The sequence below is a fragment of the Saimiri boliviensis genome, chromosome 2 (genome assembly GCF_048565385.1).
Source record: "Saimiri boliviensis isolate mSaiBol1 chromosome 2, mSaiBol1.pri, whole genome shotgun sequence".
NCBI classification, from domain to species: domain Eukaryota; kingdom Metazoa; phylum Chordata; class Mammalia; order Primates; family Cebidae; genus Saimiri; species Saimiri boliviensis.
In genome coordinates this window covers 120,844,349-120,865,804 of record NC_133450.1, presented here as the reverse complement: position 1 = coordinate 120,865,804, position 21,456 = coordinate 120,844,349, and the positions used below count along the sequence as shown (strand labels likewise).

The window sequence follows — 21,456 nt, the reverse complement described above, 5'->3', positions numbered from 1 at the left end:
AATAAGCTGAGCTCTAGGATGTCAAACTAAGGAGCAGCAGCTAATATGCTTAAGGGTTTACTACATGTTCTGAGTACATTTACACAGACTACTATATTTAATCCTCCCAGCAACTTTAAAACAATACTTTTTATTTTTTGAGATGGAGTCTTGCTCTCTCGCCAGGCTGGAGCGCAGTGGTGCAGTCTCGGCTCACTGCAACCTCTGCCTCCTGGGTTCAAGCGATTCTTCCACCTCAGCCTCCTGAGTAGCTGGGACTACAGGCATGTGCCAAATGCCCGGCTAATTTTTGTATTTTTAGTAGAGACGGGGTTTCATCATGTTGGCCAGGATGGTCTCGAACTCTTGACCTCGTGATCCACCCGCCTCGGCCTCCCAAAGTGCTGGGATTACAAGCATGAGCCACCGTGCCCGGCCAAAATAATACTCATTTATACGTATGAGAAGAGAGAGGACTGGGAGTTTCAGTGGCAGAGCTGTGCGTTCAACCCAGGAATTCTGGCTTCAGAATTTTCACTTTCATAGTTGCAATGGAGCCCTTAGTGTAACCCAGGGCACAAAATCTCTTCAGCACAGTAGCTGGACTTCCTACACGACACTATAGTTCACTGGGGGAAGAAAGAACCACAAGATAGGAAAATATTTCCTGGACTCTTCCCAGGAAGAAGATGGCTTGCTGTACTTAGAAGACTTCCCACTCAAGAGAAGGAAGAAAAAATTTAATGAGAAAAGCAGTGAGAAAAACAAAATTATGATGTAGCAGAACTAGAACTGGACTTGGAACACCAAAAACTGAATGCCTGAAGACTGACCTAACTGTAGTGGTTCTGAATATGGCCCCAAGGAACCATGCCTCCTGGAATTCCAGCCTGGAATACCATGAAACAATGAATCTGGGATGGCCAAGTGACTTGCCTTAAACAACAGAATGCAATGGAAAGGACACTGTACCCATTCTGGGCCTAAGACTTAGGAAGGGCTAGCAGCTTCCACCTCCATGCTCTTTTTGGAAACCCAAGCCATCATGCAAGAAGGGCAGCTACCCTACTGCAGAGATCCCGTGGAAAGGCCACATGGAGAAGGAGATGCTCTGAATCTATCTGAAGAGAAAGAGGGAGAGAGAGACAGAGGCCTGGCTACCCCAGCTGAGTCCATTCTTCCAGTTGTGCCCCCACTGAGCTGCTAGGCATGGGAATGTGCCATCTTGGCCATTCCAGCCCAGCTGAGCTTGCAGACGACTGAAAAAATGCTCACTTTTCATTGAACAGAGGAACTGCTCAAATGTGCCGGTCATCCCACAGAATCCGAGAGATAAATAGTGGTCATCTTAAACGATTAAGTTTTAAAATGGTTTGTTATGCAGCAATAGATAAAAACTAACACATCAGGAAGCTTTCTTCTGAGATCTTAAATCATTACAACCTAATGAAAAGGTATTCTTAAAAAAATTTCAACATCAATTAAAAGATCAGAAGACTCTCTTATGACTAGCTCTCCATGGGACTTAGCCTGATGACCCATTCTATTAAATTCAACAAGAGGAACCCAAAATGGGACTCCTCACACAAGGCTTCAAAAACTTGAAAGTGCGTACAAATTGCCCCATGATCACGCTCAGTGGTAGATTATGAGTTAAAAGACCAGGGGTGAGGCCCGATACTCTGCAGGTCTATGCAGCTCCCAGGCAATGCGCTGCTGCTGCTGCTCCATGGACCTACAAGGACCTTTACAAATAGCAGAGTCTTAGAGCAAAGGGCTGGCTGGGCTCAAAAAGTATACTTCTTCCTCAAGGAGTCAGATTAGATCCAGAGTGGCAAGCAGCTCACCTTCAGGCAGTAGTACCCCACCACACAGACGAGAGAGATGATGGTGTGGATGACGGCCAGGGCCCGCAGCGTTGGTGCCATATACCCCGTGCTCTCCTGAAGGACAAAGAACACCATCGCCTCTTCCTCTTCCTCATCATTAAAGGAATTCCACAGGTTTGCAACATCCTCTGTCTCTTCTTCTAAAGGTTCTTCAGTGACCTGGCCCAAAACACACTCGCTTATTAAACATCAAAAAAAAAAAAAAACCTCAGCCATTGTGCTCTCCCCACATATTTTATATTCATTAGCATATGCTGTACGAATAGTAGTGACTCAGCATTACTTGCTGAATGAATGAGGTTTTCAGGTAACTTATTACTAGGAATCACCAAGTATCTCTAATAATTGCAAACCATCTTTTAAAAAGGAGACAACTGAGGCGGGAGGATCATGAGGTCAAGAGATCGAGACCATCCTGGCCAACATGATGAAACCCCACCTCTACTAAAAAAAAATCCAAAAATCAGCTGGGTGTGGTGGTGCACACCTGTAGTCCCAGCTACTCAGGAGGCTGAGGCAGGAGAATTGCTTGAACCCAGGAGGCGGAGGTTGTAGTGAGCAGAGATTGCAACACTGCACACCAGCCTGGCAACACAGCAAAACTCCGTCACAAAAAAAAAAAAAAAAAAAAAAAAAAAAAAGACAAAACCTATCTCCTGAAAAGAAAGCAAAAAACTTAAAATTAGAAAACTACTTCTACATATGCTTTTAATCCTTAGGCCACAGAAGGGAATCTCTGATCATGCTGTGGCCTGAGAGGAGGCTAAGACACAAACACACGCACAGATATGATGTGTGTGCCCGTCCCCCCAACTCCACACCACCACCTAGCCGGAGACTCAGTATTTTCCATTCTTTCTGAGATGCTATTTACATTCATGGCTTCAGCTGCTATTCTTACACAGATGACTCTGAAATCTACATCTTTGAGGCTTTTGTGCTGTAGCTCTAACTGCTTGCTGGCTTTCTCTACTTGGATGGCTGTCTGAAGTCACCTCAGTCTCCATGTGTTTAAAACCAAGCTTTGTCTCTCTTGACTACAGACTTCCATTTTTCTCTTATGCACAACAGAAGGTCATTAGTTTGTTGACTGGAAAGTTGGTGTGGATAAAAGAGGCAAAGAGATGGAAAAGCCAGTTAAAGACTATGCGGAGAATTCAGGAGCATTAATTCATTGTGCTAACAATTATTACGTGCCTACAGCGTGCAAGACCAACTTGCCAATGTTCAAAACCTTCATTTAACGTGAGCAGTCCCCTTTCTTCCCAAATCCCGTTAATTCTTCCTTCAAAATGCTTCTAACAAATAGGCCAACTATAATGGCTCTTGGTTACCTATTCCTTGAAGAAAGAATTGTATCTATTCCTCATTTTGAAATATCTTGCAGTTCCTAAATAGGGTCTAGCTCATGGGAGATGCTCAACAAGTATTTGAGGACTAGATTAAGTAACGACTAAAGTAAGCATGAACTACAGAAACCTTCCCCTTGCTGGCTCCCTTGTCAGTAGTCTCTCCATTGCTAGAAATTGTATTCCTTTTAGAAGCCAGTGTCTTAGAAATGTGCTGATGTATTAGAATTTTTGATACAATTAAAACTATAAATTCTGTCATGATTCTTTTTCTACACGTATCACAGTTAGTATACAGTATACTTAGCAATTAACCCCTGAATGAAGTATCACCTTATAAAAAAGCAGGATGAAGTTGATAGCGAAGGCTACGAACAGAGCCAGGAACCTCAGGTTGTAGAAATTCCTAGCCAGGTAATGCTGCAAAGAAAAGGACAGACAGAAGTAGAAGAGCTTTGCAAGGAAACGAGAACTTCCTACTTTCACACAGAAGGTCAGTTCTGGTTAGAAGTTCACACGCGGGAAGTCCTACTGTTTGATGACTGCTCTTCTAGGGCAACCATGGCATTCTTAACACAAGCACGGCATGACTGTGTTATGTCATGAACATGGGACCAAAATGTTGATTTGAAAAAAAAAATTGCTTAGAATGGCTATAAAGTATCCTGCTCTGGCTTATTGCTCAGGGAGCCTAAGGCGTAAACCTGCCACCAGCAGAGGACTCGAGCCTTGCCTTGAAGTGCTGTCTGTATGCGTTTTCATGATCACACCACGAGCAAGCAGTCTATTAGGAAACTATCAGTGGTCCAGGCTCACAGAAGACCCTTGGCAACTCCTACCCTGAATGCAGCTATTATGTGGCCTCAGTCCTCACTCCTTTCCAAGTTACAGTTCCAGGAGCCTCTTCTTCTCCCTTGGTGGGAGCAACATTCCCATTCTCACTGCCATCTTCCCCCAAAAAATTGGCATCCAAAGACTGGAGTGGAAGCTGCCTGGGTAAAGTGTCCAATCTCTCTGTGGGGAGCCCTCACTAATGGTACTAGGGAAGGTGTGGTCCTGGCTTTCAGCCACTGTACCTCAGTGGGCAATGTATCAGAGAAAGAATATTACAAGCTGTTCTATGGTTTGATTGCATATAGAACAATCAAGGTTTGGAGGACTAGCGTGGGAAGATAACCTAAGAGGAACGTTCTTTGATTCCCACATGATGAATTGACTTCTGAACTTTTGGACCAGGATCAGCTAAGTCCCCACATAATACACATAAAGGACTAGGTAGAAAGAGGTGTTACTGCTCTCCTGGTAAGGAAGCAGGTCAGAGAGGACACCTTGCTGATAGCAGAGCTGTTTTAAGACTGGTTCTTTCCAGGCTCTCCCCCTTTTCCTTTCCTCCAACAGAAAAGGAACAGGTAGACACACGGGAGGAAGAAAGGTTAGGAATGAGAAAGGGGAAGAAGTGTAACTGATCAAAGAGTGAAAGAAATCAGAGGTACCTCTCTGCCATCTGCCTGGGCCAATGCCTGCACCACGAACAGGGCCAAGGCTGGAGCGCTTACCAGTAACTTGGTCTGATAGATTTCCAGCCCTTTAAAGAAATTCGCCATGAAAGCTTCCGGCTTCTCAATCTTCTGACCACGACGTCGCTTCTTCTTTTTTGTCACTTCTGTCCACAGGTACTCGGCTTGCTCCTCTTCTTTGACTTTGTCTTCCTTCTCTCCGTCTTCCATGCTGCAGAAATGGGAAACCCATTCAGCAGGGGAGGAGGGAGGGAGGTCTGGCCCAAAATGGGAGACTAAAGAGACATCTGGGTTGAGAGGGGCAGGAAGTAGAATCATTCCTTAAGGGTGGACATTTCAGGGCTTTATCAACCCACAGTGGCTGGACATTAAATTTAGATTTAATGAATGGTGGCCACTTGGATTAGCCATGATCTTGGTGTATATCAGCTATATACAAGTTGATACTCTTCTTCTGAAATTAGACTTAACCATTTTTTTCCCATCTGAAGTTACCCTTTATTTTCTAAATAGTAGCAACTACTCTTCTAAGCTTCTGGCAAGATTTAAGAAGATACTCTATAGAAGACCTTAGCACAGGCCTGACAAATAAAAGGTATTTAATCAATATTACATATCATTGTCATCATCAATATATGAAGTTGCAAAGTCATCTGGCCAGGTAGTGAGACTCGGATCTGCTAGTGGAATTATAAACTTAGCAAGATGAATATAATATATTTACTACATAGCTAGGGTAAAAGGAAATACACCAAGGGCTTGTAGAATAATTGCTTGCCTTGATAGAAATCAAGTTTTCCATTTACTATAGCAACAGAATATTAGATACTGTCAATAACGATCTTTATTTTCTTTTTCTTTTTCTCTTTCTTTCAAGACACGGCCCTGCTCGGTTGCCCAGCTTGGAGTGCAGTGGTGTGATCTTGGCTCACTGCAGCCTCAACCTCCTGGGCTCAAGCAGTCCTCCCAACTCAGCCTCCCAAGTAGCTGGGACTACAGGTGCACATCACCATGCCCAGCAATTTTTGTGTTTTTATAGAGATGGAATCTCATTATGTTGCCCAGGCTAGTCTTGAAGTCCTGGGCTCAAGTGATCCTCCAGCCTCAGCCTCTTAAAGTGCTGGGATTACAGGTGTGAGCCACTCTGCCTGGCCTAAAAATTATCTACCATAGCAATAAGAGTAGTTGATGCTACCAAGAACTTACTCTGCCTTCTCGGATTCCACTTTTCCTTGTTCTTCATTTGCTGCTTTCATCTCTGCTGCCTAGACAAAAATAACAATCAGTCAAGCTTTCCTCAAAGAAGCGAGGTCATGATGATGGGACATTTTCTTGGCCATTTGCTTCTTGGTCACAAATTTCAGTGGGTTTTTCTTTTCATGTTTCTGCTTCTCTCAGGATCACCGAGCATAAGTGTCCTGCTATATATATCAAGTGACTCTGAAGAGATGCCAAGACAGAGATTTGAAACTTGAAAACTCAACTGCCTTTCTGTGGTTAAATCAATTCAAAGAGGAAACTTGTGTCAGGACATCCTGAGGGCCTCATGGCCGTGGTTCTCCTGCTCTGTGGGGTCGGAAAGAGATGGAGCACAGATCAAACCAAGTTCAGTCGGCCTGCTTCCATCTCACAGGCTTCTTCCTGCCTTGTCTTTAATCTTCTGGCCACTATCCCAGTCCCTCTGGCTGAGGATCACTGCACTTAGAATAAAATTCAAGCTCCTCAACATAGCCTATGAGTCTTGCATGATCCTGGGGTTTCTCTTCATGCCCACCTTGTACCATTTGACTTGTGTCCTATACCCAAACACATAGACTTCCTGTAACATTCCCGATCCTTCCAGGCATACTTTCCAGAGGATACTGAGCTGTATCCTCTGCCTGGAGTGTGACTGCCCTAGCTTTTCATAAGCCTGCTAACTGTCAGGACTTGACTCACATGACACCTTTTCAGAAGCCTCCTCAACCTATTTCTGATGGGCCTACATTCACTCTGTAACTTAGTGAATGTTCATGTATTCTTTTATTCATTTCTCTCTCTTTTTTTTTTTTTTTTTTTTTTGAGATGGAGTTTCACTCTTACTTCCCACGTTGAAGTGCAGTGGCACGATCTCAGCTCACTGCAACTTCTATCTCCTGGATTCAAGCTATTCTCCTGCTTCAGCCTTCTGAGTAGCTGCGACTACAGGTGCCTGCCACCATACCCAGCTAATTTTGTTACTTTTAGTAGAGATGGGGTTTCACCATGTTGGCCAGGCTGGTCTCAAAGTCCTGACCTCCAGTGATCCACCCACCTCAGCCTCCCAAAGCTCTGGAATTACAGGTATAAGCCACTGTTCCTGGCTGCATGTTCATGCATTCTAACATTCAGCACAAATGATAATTATCTTATTTGTTGTCTTCTCCCACTAGAAGGTAAGATCCATGAAAGCAAAAATGTGGTTTCTGCTTTGAACCTATGTATTCCCAAATCCTAGCACATAGCCTGGCATACAGCAGTCCTGGAATGGGACTCTATTGTGTATCAAACTGTGTTCTAGGTTTTGGGGCTACATCAGGGAGCAAAACAGAATAATATTGTAGGAATGCTGATTCTGATGTTTTCTTCCCTGAATGTTCAAACCAGGTGAGAGTTCTCTCCTACAGAGAACTATAAAACCTGACATTTCTCCTTCCTAGCATTCTTTATACTTGACTTGTCCAATGCCTTTCTTCTCCACTGAACTGTAGGGACAGTGTGTTTCTTATTCACCACCACCATATTCCCAGAGCCTAAATTAGTGACAAGTGCACATTAACTTTTCAATAAATAATAATGGAATGAATGAATGAATGAATGTTTTGGGGTTTGGATCTTTTCACACTTCTCTACTCTCTTTGATACTAGAATGACACTGTGAATTGGTTATTACAAGAAAGGGGAACATCCAGAACCTTCCATGGTCAAGGGGCCCTGAATTCCCGCTATCTTGTTCACTTAATCTAGTTGACTGACATGAAATACTAACTGAATAGTGGGTGTATCACAAGGATAAAAATGTCCCAAGCATGATCAAACTCAATGAGGCTATGCCAAATCCTAAGATACCATTTTGACCTTTTAAAACCCTGAAAAACCATGAGGTCTCAAAATGAAGGCCTCATGTTGTTATACTTGGTTTTCTATGCCTTTGGTTCACTGAATGAGTCTGCACAGCACGAGAACTAACCTTCTAATGAAAGACTGAGGCAAACTATCGCAGGCCATCAAGTTTGAATTCTACAATGTAAAACTAGAAGACCAACCAATGACTAGACACTGAGATGACCATTTAAGTCTTAATTTCTGCAGACGTGTCTGAAGTGGAATTATCAGATCAGCATAGTCGTACCAGAGTTATTGTCTAATACAGTTGGCACCTGGGGAATGGTGTCAGTACTGATCACAAGATATAGTGACAAGTCTTATTCCGGGGATAAAGAAAGATGAAAGAAACAAATGACACTTACCTGTGCTTTCCTCTTCTTCCGTACAGTACTCTCTAACGTAGGGGGTTCATCCTTGCCAGTAATTTCTGAGAGGTCGCCCAAACCCACTTCAGGCCCATGCTTTAAGCTGCCCTCTTTCTTTGGGTGGAGTCCAAAGAGGTCTGACATGATATCTGCATCGCCCTTCTCACCCTTTATGAAGTGCACGAGTTCAGTGGTGATGCCTGGCTCCATCACCTCTGCCCTCTCAGCCTCCATAGTGTCATCATGGATACCAAACTGGGTTGGGTCGGGCATGTCACCCAGGATCTTGGTCACTCTGATGTTCTTTGCCCCTTCTACCAGGCCCCCTCCAAACACTGTGCTCCACAGGATCTGAAAGATTCCTCCCAGGATGGTGAAGAACAACTGGAATAGCCCCACGAACAGCATCCAGAAGAAGGAGAAGAACACCTTCACCAGCTCCTTCGCAGTCATCTTTTTCACGTTCCTATACTGCTTCCTGAGGTTCTTCAGGGTTGCTCTCTTCAGAAAGTTGCCAACATTCCTCTTCACAGAGGCACAGGCCATAGCAAATGCAGAGGCCGGCTCGAAAGGCCCTTCTTCCTCCTCTTCCCCGGCAATCTCTAACACGTAAGAAGAGTCTTCATCTTCTTCCTCCTCTTCTGGCCTGTCGGCTGAATCCGATTCAGAGATCTGAGATGCTAACTGCATTTCAAAGATGGTGTCCTCGCAGAAGTTCACAAACAGCTCCATCTTTTCCTGCTCCCCACCTTCGTTGACGACATCAAAAATGAACTGTCGCTTAGATTCCTTCACCTGGGGCTTCTCCCACTGAGTGCGACTGGATTCACTGATCTCAAAATAAACACGCTCAATTTTCTTGGCCCCACCCATGATCTCGATACGTCCTAGGTATGGTTCGAAGTAACTGAGCACACTTTCTGCTGGGTCCAACAGACACTTCAGGCGGGAATCATTGGGCATGTGTTCAGAAAGATTTGTCAATAACACAGCCACATTAAACCCTATGTCCTTGGCTGGCTCATGGAACCGGTCTACAAAATCAATGTAATTAAACATGTCATTCTCATCAGCTTCTGCACACGAAAGGAGAAAGTCAATCTCTGACTGCGTGTACTGTTTTTGCCCTTCCATGGCCTTCTGGAATTCTTTTTTGGAGATAATTCCTTTACCATCTGGGTCATACTCTTTGAAGGTGTCTGAGCTGGTTAAGTCTTTAAGTTTCAAGAACATGTCAAAGAATTTCAAGATCATTTCTACATTGGTAGATGATTCTACCAGTGTGTCAACCATCTGCTTGCCAATGGTGCCATTTACCACATTCCCTGTGAGGCAGGTTCAAAAAGACATACAAATACATAAATAAACCCAAGCCATCATGTAATTTGTCAGGTAGCTATTTTTAGAAGACTTTTGTGCCAAATTAGTCAGTCAGCTCTTCTCTCACCGTGATGATGTAGGAGGGAGCAGCAAGCCATAAAGACTACACCACTAGGAGCCAAGGGGGAAAGAAACAAAGGGAAGAAGGAGGTGGCCATACCACTGCCTTTAACGTGGCCTGGGGCCTGGGAAGTGGTTTCGTTATCAGATTATTGGGGACACACAGGGATACATGGTGTCCCTCTGATCCCCTTAGACCTAGGAGGGTGCCCAACTAGATGGCTGGCATACACACTGGCAGCCAGATGTGTTGAAAAGCAATGGGGAGAGGGAGAGGATAGGGAGGAGCAAAGCTTGGAGGTTTTCCCCAGTTCATTCTGGCTTTCCTACTGATAGAAAATGAATTGATTTCAGACTGCGTCCATCAGACCAGGTGCCCCTCATTTCATTTTTTGTTTCTGAAAATTTGGCTTTCTGACCATTGTCATATGGCATCAGTGACCTGCCAGAAGGATCACCTGCATGATCAGTAAGGTTAGTGCTCAGACCAATTACAGTTGTGTGAAGGCCTAGTTATACCAAACAGCCCAACCTTCCAGGAGGGACAGAAGCATCACCACCATGTCCTGAAGGAGATCCAAGAGTTCCTTCAGCAGCTCGATCTGACTGGAATCCTAGAACAGAAACAGGAGATACCCCTGAGCTATCTGATCCCTCAGTAAAGTACAGGGCAGTGAGCAAGAAGAGCCTGCTCTGGAAAGGTTAGGTGCAGGCTGTATCAGTGTCAGGGAAGAGCTTCCTTCTCATTCTGAATGAGGATGCCTTATCGTCCACTGTCTGCAGCACCGGGAGACTCACTGTAGCAGGACTCATCCAACAAAGCTCCTTTACATTTTTCCTTTTATTAGTACAGTGTGGCAGATAGAGCAAGTGTTGTCCAAATCTACTGAACAACCCAATGCACCAAAGAGCCTTCAGGTATCTCTAGTAGTTTATGTTGCCATTTTCTACAATGGAGAACTACCAGTGAGCTTTCTGGGAATACTAGACATCTGGTAAAGGTATCAAGGTTTTAATCACCAAATGGGTTCTTCTTTCTTTCTGGATTAGAGTCACCTAATTCTAGTTGGTGGTGATCTGGGTGCCACTTGGCCCTTCAAATGGTATAAAATGGAGGCTATTCTTCTTCATAGTTTAGATACTAGTCTGTTTGGTTTTAATTTCAGCAATGCAGGAAGAGCATTGCTAAGCTAACTCCATGCTTTATACCCTACGTTACAATAAAAAACAATTCTTTTTTTTTTTTTTTTTTTTTTTTTTTGGTGAAGCCTGGGCTAACAACCTTGGCTCACTGCCAACCTCCGCCTTCTGGGTCCCAGTTCAAGCAATTCTCCTGCCTCAGCCTCCCAAGTAGCTGGGATTACAGGCACACACCACTATGCCCAGCTAATTTTTGTATTTTCAGTGGAGGCGGGTTTTCACCATGTTGGCCAGGCTGGTCTTGAACTCCTGACCTCCTGATCCACCCGCCTTGGTCTCCCAAAGTGCTGGGATTACAGGCGTGAGCCATTGCTCCCAGCCAGGAAACAATTCTTGGAAGATCTGAGGTGGGCAATCTGCGGATTCAATTAAAAATGTATCCTGGGTCACATACCTTTTATAGACTCCCCGTCAAAAAAAAAGAAAGAAAGAAAGAAAAGGAAAAAAAAAGGAAAAGACAAAAACCCAACCATAGCTCTTTGCCTAGCTCTTCAACTTTCAGAGGAATCGTCATCACTTACGGTGTGTATCATAAGCTATATACAAAACATCACAGAAGCATAGAATATTGGAGCTGGGAAAAGACCTCAGAGATCACCTATTCTGAGTATTTTAGAGAAGATGAAACCAAAAACCAGAAAGGGAAAATGGCTTTCTAAAAGTCACTGGTGAGGAAGTGGCAGGCCTAGGGCTTTCATCTCAGAGACTCTACACCACACTGCCCAGCTGACATATAAACGGACATCTTACTGTCAAATTGGCAGCCCTCCCAGGAACTCTCTCCTCCCATAAGGCCAGAGTCAAAAGGGGAAAAATGAAAGGGTTAAATAGCACATTCCAGAAGAGAGGAGGCAGATGTGATAGCCTTGAACATTTTAGCCTTGAACATTTAAAACATTATTTAAGTTAAAGCTGCAAATGTTACTCTAATCAGCCTGAAATACCTCCTGAAGGTCTCCTTCACGTGTTGCCATGGAGAGAGGCAATAAACTGCTACATATGCTACGTTTATTTGTTCATAATAAATGCTCTGAGCGGTTCTGATTCATCTTGCCAGAGAGATGGGGAGTGAGGAGGAGAGGCTGAAAAAGGGAGGAACGAAGCAGGGGTGAGATAGAAGGGGGATGTGGATTTCAGAGACATGCAACATGGGACAGATAGGACAGGGCTGCTAGGGAGTGTTGGTAAGTTGACAGAACAGTGACAAGGAAGCAGAAAGGATGAGCACCATAGAAAGCAAACATTGAGGCAATAATAAAAAGGGTAGATTGGTAGACACAAAGAAGGAAGCTGCGTTCATGCAAAAGCCTGTCCGGGACCCCCCTGGAGGCATTCATTTCTGTCTCCCATTTTGGCCCTCAGTTTTAAAAAATGAGATCGCCTATGTGTGGCTTGTCCAGCCTTTGATCAAGCAGCCACATCACAATGGGAACACTAAGGAGTGAGGACGGACTTAGCATTTCACACCAATGATACATGCAGGGAATGGGCCACAGTACCTGAGAGAGTTTCATCTGCATATTAGCAAAGACATGGAGGAAGCCAACCACCGCGTCCCACAGCCTGCTGTGAGCCAGGCTCTGCTGGTTACCAATGCAAGGGCCCTATGGGGAAGAAGACAGTCCATGTCACTTCAACATCACAGTTACTCTGAAACCTGTCTAGTAAGGGCATCTGATACCTACTTACACGAGCAGACAGGCTTTCCAAAAGTCACATATTTCATAGTTTAGTATTTTCCTAGGATATCACTTTTTTCTTTTTCCTGATTGTAGGATACCATGTCTAGAAAAACCACTAGGGATTTCACAGTCCAGAGATTTTCAGAGACTTTCTTTTAGCCTCAGAATGAGCTCTTAAAATAAACATTTATACTGCAGAATATTTAAAACTGTGAGATGCTATGCTAGACACAGGGCTGAAGGGCAAGCTCCCTGGCCTCACCTTGGCCTCAGAGGCCTTTGGAGGAACTCAAGGGTGCTGCAAAGTACACCGTGAAAAACCAGGCCCTCACTTCCCTGTTGTTCCAGGCAAGGTTTCACATGCTGATAACGACAGAGCTATCTCATTAAAAAAAAAAAAATCTGTGTAATAATCCTGGCATTCAACCACTTCTAGGATTCTCTTATTAACCTAAAATCAGATATAATAAAATCTCTAACAATCTTTTCTGAAAGTCAAATGTAGAGGAATAACTTAGTTTGCATTTTCATGTTAATCTCTGTGCGTGTGTTTGTGTGTGTTTAAGACAGTCTCACCCTGTCACCCAGGCTGGAGTGCAGAGGTGCAATCTTGGCTCACTGTAACCTCTGTCTACTGGGTTCAAATGATTCTCGTGCCTCAGCCTCTCAAGTAGCTGAGATTACAGAAGTGTACCACCACGCCTGGCTGATATTTTTGTATTTCTAGTAGAGACAGATTTTTGCCATGTTGGCCAGGCTGGTCTCAAATTCCTGGCCTCAAGTGATTCGCCTGCCTTAGCCTCCCAAAATGCTTGGATTATAGGCATGAGCCACTGTGCTCAGTCAATAATCCCACCATTTTTGAAGATCATTATTAAGTCAACATTTCTTATCTTTTCTTTACAGTCTAGTATTTTTTTTTCTATCCTTTAGCCAATCTCCAAACCACTCAATAAGAAAGTTTTAAAAGGATCACAGATATTACCTTAATTTCTAGAAAAGTCTTGGCAGGATACCCAGGATTTAAAAGGTAAGCAGGAGAAATACTGTCTGCATTCCCAAATCACAAAGGTTTGTTAAAAATCACTGTTTATATACATTCAGTGTCTGATCACTAGAAACCATTAGATTCTTTTTGAAACAAAACTGGTTGCTGAAAGAAACTCATATTCACCAAAAACGAATTCTTTTACTTTTGGGTTAGTGCTCCATGGGAAGTTCTGAAGATAAGGAGGGCTTTTACAGAGATCAAATCAGATGCTTATCATATATATTTAATGATCTCCTTAGGTACACTGCATTCTGTGAAACTTCAGATAAGTAACTTGTTATTAGGTTTATTTCCTCCTGTCCTTACAATGCTTGAGTGACAAGCATGTATCTCCCCTCAGAATCCTCCCTTTCAAGTTGCCAGTGTTAGCTTTGTCTTTTAATGAGCAAATATGATCTGATTTTGCCAGTTGGCTCATCACATGAATCTTTATTTGATGAAAATTTAATGTTTTTCATAGAACAAGTTTTGGCTCAGTCATATTACCTGTAAAAAAAAAAAAAAAGCCACTAAAAACTCCTGGATTCTTGGAATGTAAAATATTCTGTAGGAAAGAAATGAAGGTGTACAGGAAAAGGTAAAAAAACATTCTCCATTTCTTTCGTTACCTATCTCTTCTGTTTCAGCGAGACTGGCATAATTGCTAATATTATTTCTCATAAAGCCATGTATGATCCTATCTCTAACTTTTCCAAGTCACTGACACAGCATATACTTCCTCCTCTGTATCTATTCATAGCCTATGTGTGGTCTGATGGAGACTCAGAGCCTTTGGCTTTTTTTTTTTTTTTTTGAAACCGAATTTCACTTTTGTTGTCTAGGCTGGAGTGCAATGGCACTATCTCAGCTCACTGCAACCTCCGTCTCCCAGGTGCAGTGGTGTGATCTTGGCTTACAGCAACCTCTGCCTCCCAGGCTCCAGCGATTCTCCTGCCTCAGGCTCCCCAGTAGCTGGAATTACAGGTGCCTACTACCACACCCAGCTAATTTTTGTACTTTTAGTAGACATGCGGTTTCACACTGTTGGCCTGGCTAATCTCAAACTCCTGACCTCAGGTGATTGACCCACGTTAGCCTCCCAAAATGCTGGGATTACAGGCGTGAGCCACCGTGCCCAGCTACATATGTCGTTCGTAAGCACAGTATGTGTGATCATGAATGATCAATTTTTCTTTTTTCTCTTTTGAGGTAGAGTCTTGCTCTGTTGCCCAGGCTGGGGTACAGTGGCACGATCTCAGCTCACTGCAACCTCCACCTTCTGGATTCAAGCAATTCTCCTGCCTCAGCCTCCCAAGTAGCTGGGACTACAGGCACATGCCAACATGTCGGGTGAATTCTGTGTCTTTTAGTAGAGACAGGGTTTCACCGTGTTGCCCAGGCTGGTCTCCAACTTCTGAGCTTAGACAATCTGCCTGCCTCAGCCTTCCAAAGTGCTAGAATTACAGGCATGAGCCACTGTGCCCGGCCTTTCATCATCTTACATTGAATAATTTTTCTTATGTATATGTATTTTCTCCATTGCATTGTAAGCTCTTAATGGGTAGAGGCAATATATTGCATTTCTTTTCATGAACCACAGCACAGAGTACGAGCAGAGCATTTTGTTGAATGAATAAGAGCCCTATTCATGAGTCTCCTGATTATGGTAATCTGAAGATGAAGTGTTACTTCTGCTTCAAAAAAATCTTGTATCACAGAGGGTAATGATATGCCTACTAATTTTATAGCAAATTGTGCCTGAATACATCCTCTGCTCCTTTTCCAGAATAGTTAGACCACCATAGACAATGAATAGAAAAAGACTATGGACAGAGAAAGACTGCTGCAAGGTCTAGGTATTTAACGTGAAATTCATTTGCAGATTTGACCACCGCTGCATGTACTTTGTGTGCTTCTGAAGTTACTTTTTCCACAGTGAATTTCTGACAAGTCAATAGGATCTCATGGATTCTGTTTGTAATCTCTATCAAGGTAACGTCATTTATCCCTTAATTCCTTCATTCTATGAATCATTTCTCCACTCCACTCTTCATGCTTACTGAACAGATATATGCCAGACGCTGTTCTAGATATAAAGAATTTTAAGTGTAGTAAGACATTTTCTTTCCATGAAAAATTTTTACTTTAGGAGGCAAAGCAAAATGTTAACTAGATAAATGCAAGTCAAGTGTGAACACTGTAAATAGGTCCAGTGCGGGGGGGGGGACCCCAAACTATGGCTTCTTGTAGAATGCAAGTATTATTGCTTCCTATTGATAGACAGAAAAGAAATATTGTTAGCATCAGGGTTGGATGTGTTCAACCAAGTATTCTGTAGGGAATACAGAATATGGGCATGTCAACATTCTCTTTGTTCTCAAGCATGCACTCTATAGCACATACCTGGATGTATTCTGTAAGGGAATTGAAAATCTGCTTGGTGACTGCCAGAGCTTTGGAAAAATTGTGCTGTCCAGATTCATCAATGATGTCCTTCCCTGAGTAATACCAGTAGAAATCACTGATTGATTCCTAAAAACAAATGAGTAGAGCTTAGTATTTCTCAGACTTCAGTCGGTGAAGCCAAATTGGGTATTTAGGAAGAGTACATGAGAGTCATGAATCTCTACGACCTCTTTGCTCTGACAGGATCCAGGGACTCTGTGAAGAAGTACGGAGATACCTGACTTCTAGAATCTTTCAAGCACAAATATCCCTCCAGAGGAAAGAATAGATAGGAGAGTAGACTGCCTTCAGCTGGAACTGGGAGACTATGAAATAGGATAATTTATTCAATGTGAAATATGTGAAGATAATGGTAATTATCCAAATAATCATACTAACAGTAACACCACAATAGCTAACATTGTAAGTACCAGACATTGTTCTGAGTACATTAAATATACAGGCATGCATCAGAGATTCAGAGACAGTGTAGGTTTGATTATAGATAAACCACAGTAAAATGAACGTCACAATAAAGTAAGTCAGGCAAAATGTTGATTTCTCAGTGTACATAAAAGTTATATTTACAATATGCTATAGTCTATTAAGTGTGCAATAGCATTTTATGTCTTTAAACTAATGTACGTGCCATCATCAAAAAATACTTTATTTCTAACAAGTGCTAGCAATCATCTGAACTCTCAGCAAGTTGTAAGTTCCACCATCATTTTGCTGGTGGAGGGTCTTGCCTTGATGTTGATGGCTACTGACCGAACAGGGTGGTGGCTGCTGAAGGCTGAGGTGGCTGTGGCAATTTTTTAAAATAAGACAATGAAGTTTACTGCATCAATGGACTCCCTTTCATGAAAGATCTCTCTGTAGCCTGTACAGTTTGGTAGCATTTTACCCACAAACTTCTTTCGAAATTGGAGTCAATCTCAAACCCTGCCACTTCTCTAAGTTTATGTAATATTCTAAATCCCTTTTTGGCATTCAACAATGTTTAGAGCACCTTCACCAGGAAGATTCCATCTCAAGAAGCCACTTTCTTTGTGCGTCCGTAAGAGGCAATTCTTCATTTGTCAAAGTTTGATCATGAGATCGCAGCAATTCAGGTACATGTTCTTCAGGCTCCACTACCGATTCTAGTTCTCTTGCTATTTCCAAGACATCTGCAGTTATTTCCTCCACTGAAGTCTTCAACCCCTCCAAATCATCCACAAGGGTTGGAATCAACTTCCTCAACTCCTGTTAATGTTGATATTTTGACCTCCTCCCACAAATCACAATGTTTTTAATGGCATCTACAATGCTGAATTTTTTTCAGAAGGTTTCAACTTACCTTCCCCAGATCCATCAGAGGAATCCCTACGGCAGCTATAGCCTTACAAAATGCATTTCTTTTGTGTGTTATTTATTTATTTATTTTTGAGATGGAGTTTCGCTCTTTCGCCGAGGCTGGAGTGCAGTGGGGTGATTTTGGCTCCCTGAAACCTCCGCCTTCTGGTTTTCAAGTGATTCACCTGCCTCAGCCTGTCAAGTAGCTGTGATTATAGGCGCCTGCCACCATACCCGGCTAATTTTTATATTTTTAGTAGAGATGAAATTTCGCCATGTTGGCCAGGCTGGTCTTGAACTCCTAACCTCATGATCTGCCCACCTCAGCCTCCCAAAATGCTGGGATTACAGGCATGAGCTACTGTACCAGCCACAAATTGCATTTCTTAAAAAGTAAGACTTGCAAGTCAAAATTACTCTCTGATCCATGGGTTGCAGAATAAATGTTGTATTAGCAGGCATGAAAACAAGATTCATTTCCTTGAATATCTCTATCAGAGCTCTTAGGTAACCAGGTGCATGGTCAATAAACAGTAATATTTTGAAAGGAGTCTTTTTTTCTGAGCAGTAGATATCAATGGTAGGCTTAAAATAGTCAGTAAACCATGCTGTAAACAGATGACAATACAAGCTTTGTTTTCCATACATAAAGCAAGGGCAGAGTAGATTTACCACAATTCTTGAGGACCCTAGGATTTTGGAGAAGGTAAACGAGCAGTGGCTTCAACTTAAAGCTACCAGCTGGACTGCACCTAACAAGAAAGTTAGCCTGTCCTTTGAAGCTGTGAAGCAAGCTTGGCTTGTTCTCTCTAACTATGGAAGTCCTGGAAGGTATCTTCTTTCACTAGAAGGCTGTTTCATGTACACTGGAAATCTGTTGTTTAGCGTGACCACCTTCATCACTTATCCTAGATAGATCTTCTGGGTAACTTGCTGCAGCTTCTATGTCAGCATTTGCTGCTTTACCTTACACTTTTGTTGTGCACATAACTTCTTTCCCTAAACCACATGAGCCAAACTTTGCTAGCTTCAAAGTCTTCTTACACAACTTCCTCGCATCTCTCAGCCTTTGTAGAATTGAAGAGAGTTAGGGCCTTGCTATAGATTAGATTTTGGCCTGCAAGAATATTGTGGCTGGTTTCACCTTCTATCCAGACCACTCAAACTGTCTCCATTGCAGTTGTGGCCCAGGTTGGAGTGCAACGGCACAATGTTGGTTCACTGAAACCTCCACCTCCTGGGTTCAAGCAATTCTCCTGCCTCAGCCTCCCAAGCAGCTGGGATTACAGGCACCTGCCACCATGCTGGCAATTTTTTTTTTTTTGTATTTTTAGTAAACACAGGGTTTTGCCATATTGGCCAGGCTGGTCTCAAACTGCTGACCTTGTGATCTGCCCACCTCAGCCTCCTAAAGTGCTGGGATCACAGGTGTGAGCCACTGTGCTCGGATGGGTGTTTTGCTTTCTTATCATTCATGTGTTCACTGAAGCAGCCCTTTTAATGTCCTTCAGTAACTTTTCCTTTGCATATCTTGGCTTTGGCCTGTCGTAGCTTTCAACATAACCTTCCTTACTAAGCTTAGTCATTTCTAACTTTTGATTTAAAGTGAGAGACGTGTGACTGTTCCTTTCACTTGAACACTTAAAGGCCATTGTAGGGTTATTAACTGACCTAATTTCAATATTGTTATGTCTCAGGGAAAAGGAAGGCCTGAGGAGGAGGAGGGAGTTGGAGGAACAGTTGGTGGAGTGGTCACAACACACGCAACATTGATTAAGTTTGCTGTCTGATGGGCATAGTTCATGGCACCCCAAAACAGTTACACTAGTAACATTGAAGATCACTGATCACAGATGGCCATAACAGATATAATGGCGAAAAGTCTGAAACACTGTGAGAATTATCAAAACGTGACAGAGACATCAAGTGAGTACATGCTGCTGGAAAAATGGCACAGATGGACTTGCTTGATGCAGGGTTACCACAAACCTTCGATCTGGAAAACACACAGCGTCTGTGAAGCGCAATAAAATCAACTGCAATAAAATGAGGTATGCCTGTATTAAACCTCCCAATCTTTACTACCAGCCTGTGGCATAGGTCCTACCATTTTTACTGACGAAAAATCTTGAGGAACGTTAAATAGGCTGCTCTCGATTACAAATGAGTAAGTGGCAAAACCAGGATGAGAAATCAGCAAAGAGAAAAAAAAAATCCCTTTTTATTAATATGTTTGTGTAGATTGTCTCAATGTAATTTGGACTTCCTTCAAACAAATCATCTGAATTCTCAACATGAATTGGTAAACTAACCTTATTCCTATCATCTTGTGTGAGTCTTTTATTCTAGTGAAATCTGTTCTCATTCACAGGTTGTTTTAGAGCTCTGGGTTGTATTATAGCTCTTGGTTGTTTTATAGCACCACAGTTAGGTTTTCACTGACAAAACTAAAGTAAACAAGCATTTTATAACAGATGGTTTGGTGTTTAACTACTCCTCCCACTTCTGACTTCAATGTACTCTTTGGGCACTGGACTTCCCATGCGTCTGTGGATATAGATTACAATGCCTTCTTTATAGGCGCTTGACTGTATCCCGGGCTGTTCCTGACACTGGATAACTGTGTTTAACTTTCAGAAGCAAAGGTGAGAGGTACCATTGTCCAAAGCCCTCCGACTCACCTGCAGACGCAGAAGGTAGTCCACAGTGCTGATGATGACATTTACGGTGGTGGTGTTGCCCATCTGAGTCCGCAGGAAGTTCTGAAAGTCTGAGAGCACCAGTGCTGGGTCAGAGCTTGTCCTCGTCACGCTGAAGGAGCCAGGCATGCCCTCTCAGCCGAGCCCAGACAAGACATTCTATGTAAAAAGGCTTACAAGAATACGAGGCTTGGGTCCTGGCAGATCTTGCAGATCAGAGCAGGTGCTCTGCTCTGAGCAACCCCCAACCCACCAACAGCAGAAACTGGACTGAATGAGCCAGATGGAAAAAGCTGGGTATCAAGCTTTCTCATCTGAAGATTCTGGAAGCAGCTTAACCTTGGTGGCACTAAATATCACTAGCCATGGTATTTACAGTTTCTTATTGAGGAATGCATTAACTAATGTCCTTGAGTTAACAACTGGTTGCATCAAATAGGGCATACTGAACTGAACTATAATTTTGCACCTGAATGCTGCGTTTCCTTGGCAGATCAATCAGTTCCACTCACCGCTATTATGTCCCTCACAAAGTAACTGTAGGAATCTAAAGAGATCACGCGTGAACTCGTCATTCTGGAGTACTTTTTCACCTTGAAAACATAAAATGTTGATGAGCGTGTTTGGCTTCTCAACAGAGAATACTTTCTAATGCAAATGACTACGCAGATGATAAAGGAGTTGTGTCGGAATGGTTTGGAAAAGGAACTTTGAGGAACGGTGAAAAGCTGGATTAAACTGAGCTGAGGCCGCAGAGCACAATGCCCAGCAAATGCATCTGTAATGAAGACAACTCGGATAAAGAGAGTAAGTGGTTCACGGTCTGTAAACCATGCTTTACAGATGGAAGGTACTTCTTTAATTAAGAACCAAACTGCTGAGTTCAACTCGACATGCAACCACCAAGCCTAAAATGTTCCTGTGCTGAGGCAATTAATGAGATCTCCTAGGATTCACACGCATGGTAGAAACTCAGGCCAGAAACTCAAACTTACCACGTTCACGAACAATGACTGGTAATGAGAGAAAAATAGAAGAATACAAAGTAAGAAAACTGTAAACATCATGATAAACTGTCTTTAGTTAAGACTGGCTAGGTGAACACATCCATCCTAGATGATAGCTTTACTAAAGCTACTGATGGAAATGTTTTGCTGAAACAGAGCAAGTCCTTGCTCAGTAAGCAAAGACCTGAGCTCCGACCAGACATAGGTAATTAAGATTTTAAATTGCTGGGTGTGGTGGCTCACACCTGTAATCCCAGCACCTTGGGAGGCTGAGGCAGGTGGGTCACCAGAGGTGAGGAGTTTGAGACCAGCCTGACCAACATGATGAAACGCCGTCTCTACTAAAAATACAAAAAATTTGCCAGGTATGGCAGTGGGTGTGTGCCTATA

At 42.9% G+C, this 21,456-nt stretch overlaps 1 protein-coding gene across 11 annotated transcripts in view; it reads right to left on the bottom strand.

Moving 5' to 3' along the window:
* RYR3 (ryanodine receptor 3) overlaps window positions 1–21,456 on the bottom strand; it is a 564,246-nt gene that overhangs the window by 20,079 nt on the left and 522,711 nt on the right. For 8 of the 11 annotated variants that reach the window (XM_074394143.1, XM_074394146.1, XM_074394153.1 and 5 more), the window contains 11 exons: window positions 21,055–21,072; window positions 20,572–20,652; window positions 20,042–20,130; window positions 15,981–16,109; window positions 12,365–12,469; window positions 10,198–10,279; window positions 8,223–9,550; window positions 5,941–5,999; window positions 4,774–4,945; window positions 3,551–3,637; window positions 1,827–2,027 (listed from right to left, as the gene is read on the bottom strand). In XM_074394143.1, coding sequence (XP_074250244.1) covers window positions 1,827–2,027; window positions 3,551–3,637; window positions 4,774–4,945; window positions 5,941–5,999; window positions 8,223–9,550; window positions 10,198–10,279; window positions 12,365–12,469; window positions 15,981–16,109; window positions 20,042–20,130; window positions 20,572–20,652; window positions 21,055–21,072 — 2,351 coding nt within the window. Of the gene's footprint in view, window positions 1–1,826; window positions 2,028–3,550; window positions 3,638–4,773; window positions 4,946–5,940; window positions 6,000–8,222; window positions 9,551–10,197; window positions 10,280–12,364; window positions 12,470–15,980; window positions 16,110–20,041; window positions 20,131–20,571; window positions 20,653–21,054; window positions 21,073–21,456 lie in introns of those variants that run through there. The other 3 variants (XM_074394150.1, XM_074394148.1, XM_074394154.1) reach the window with 3 other exon arrangements.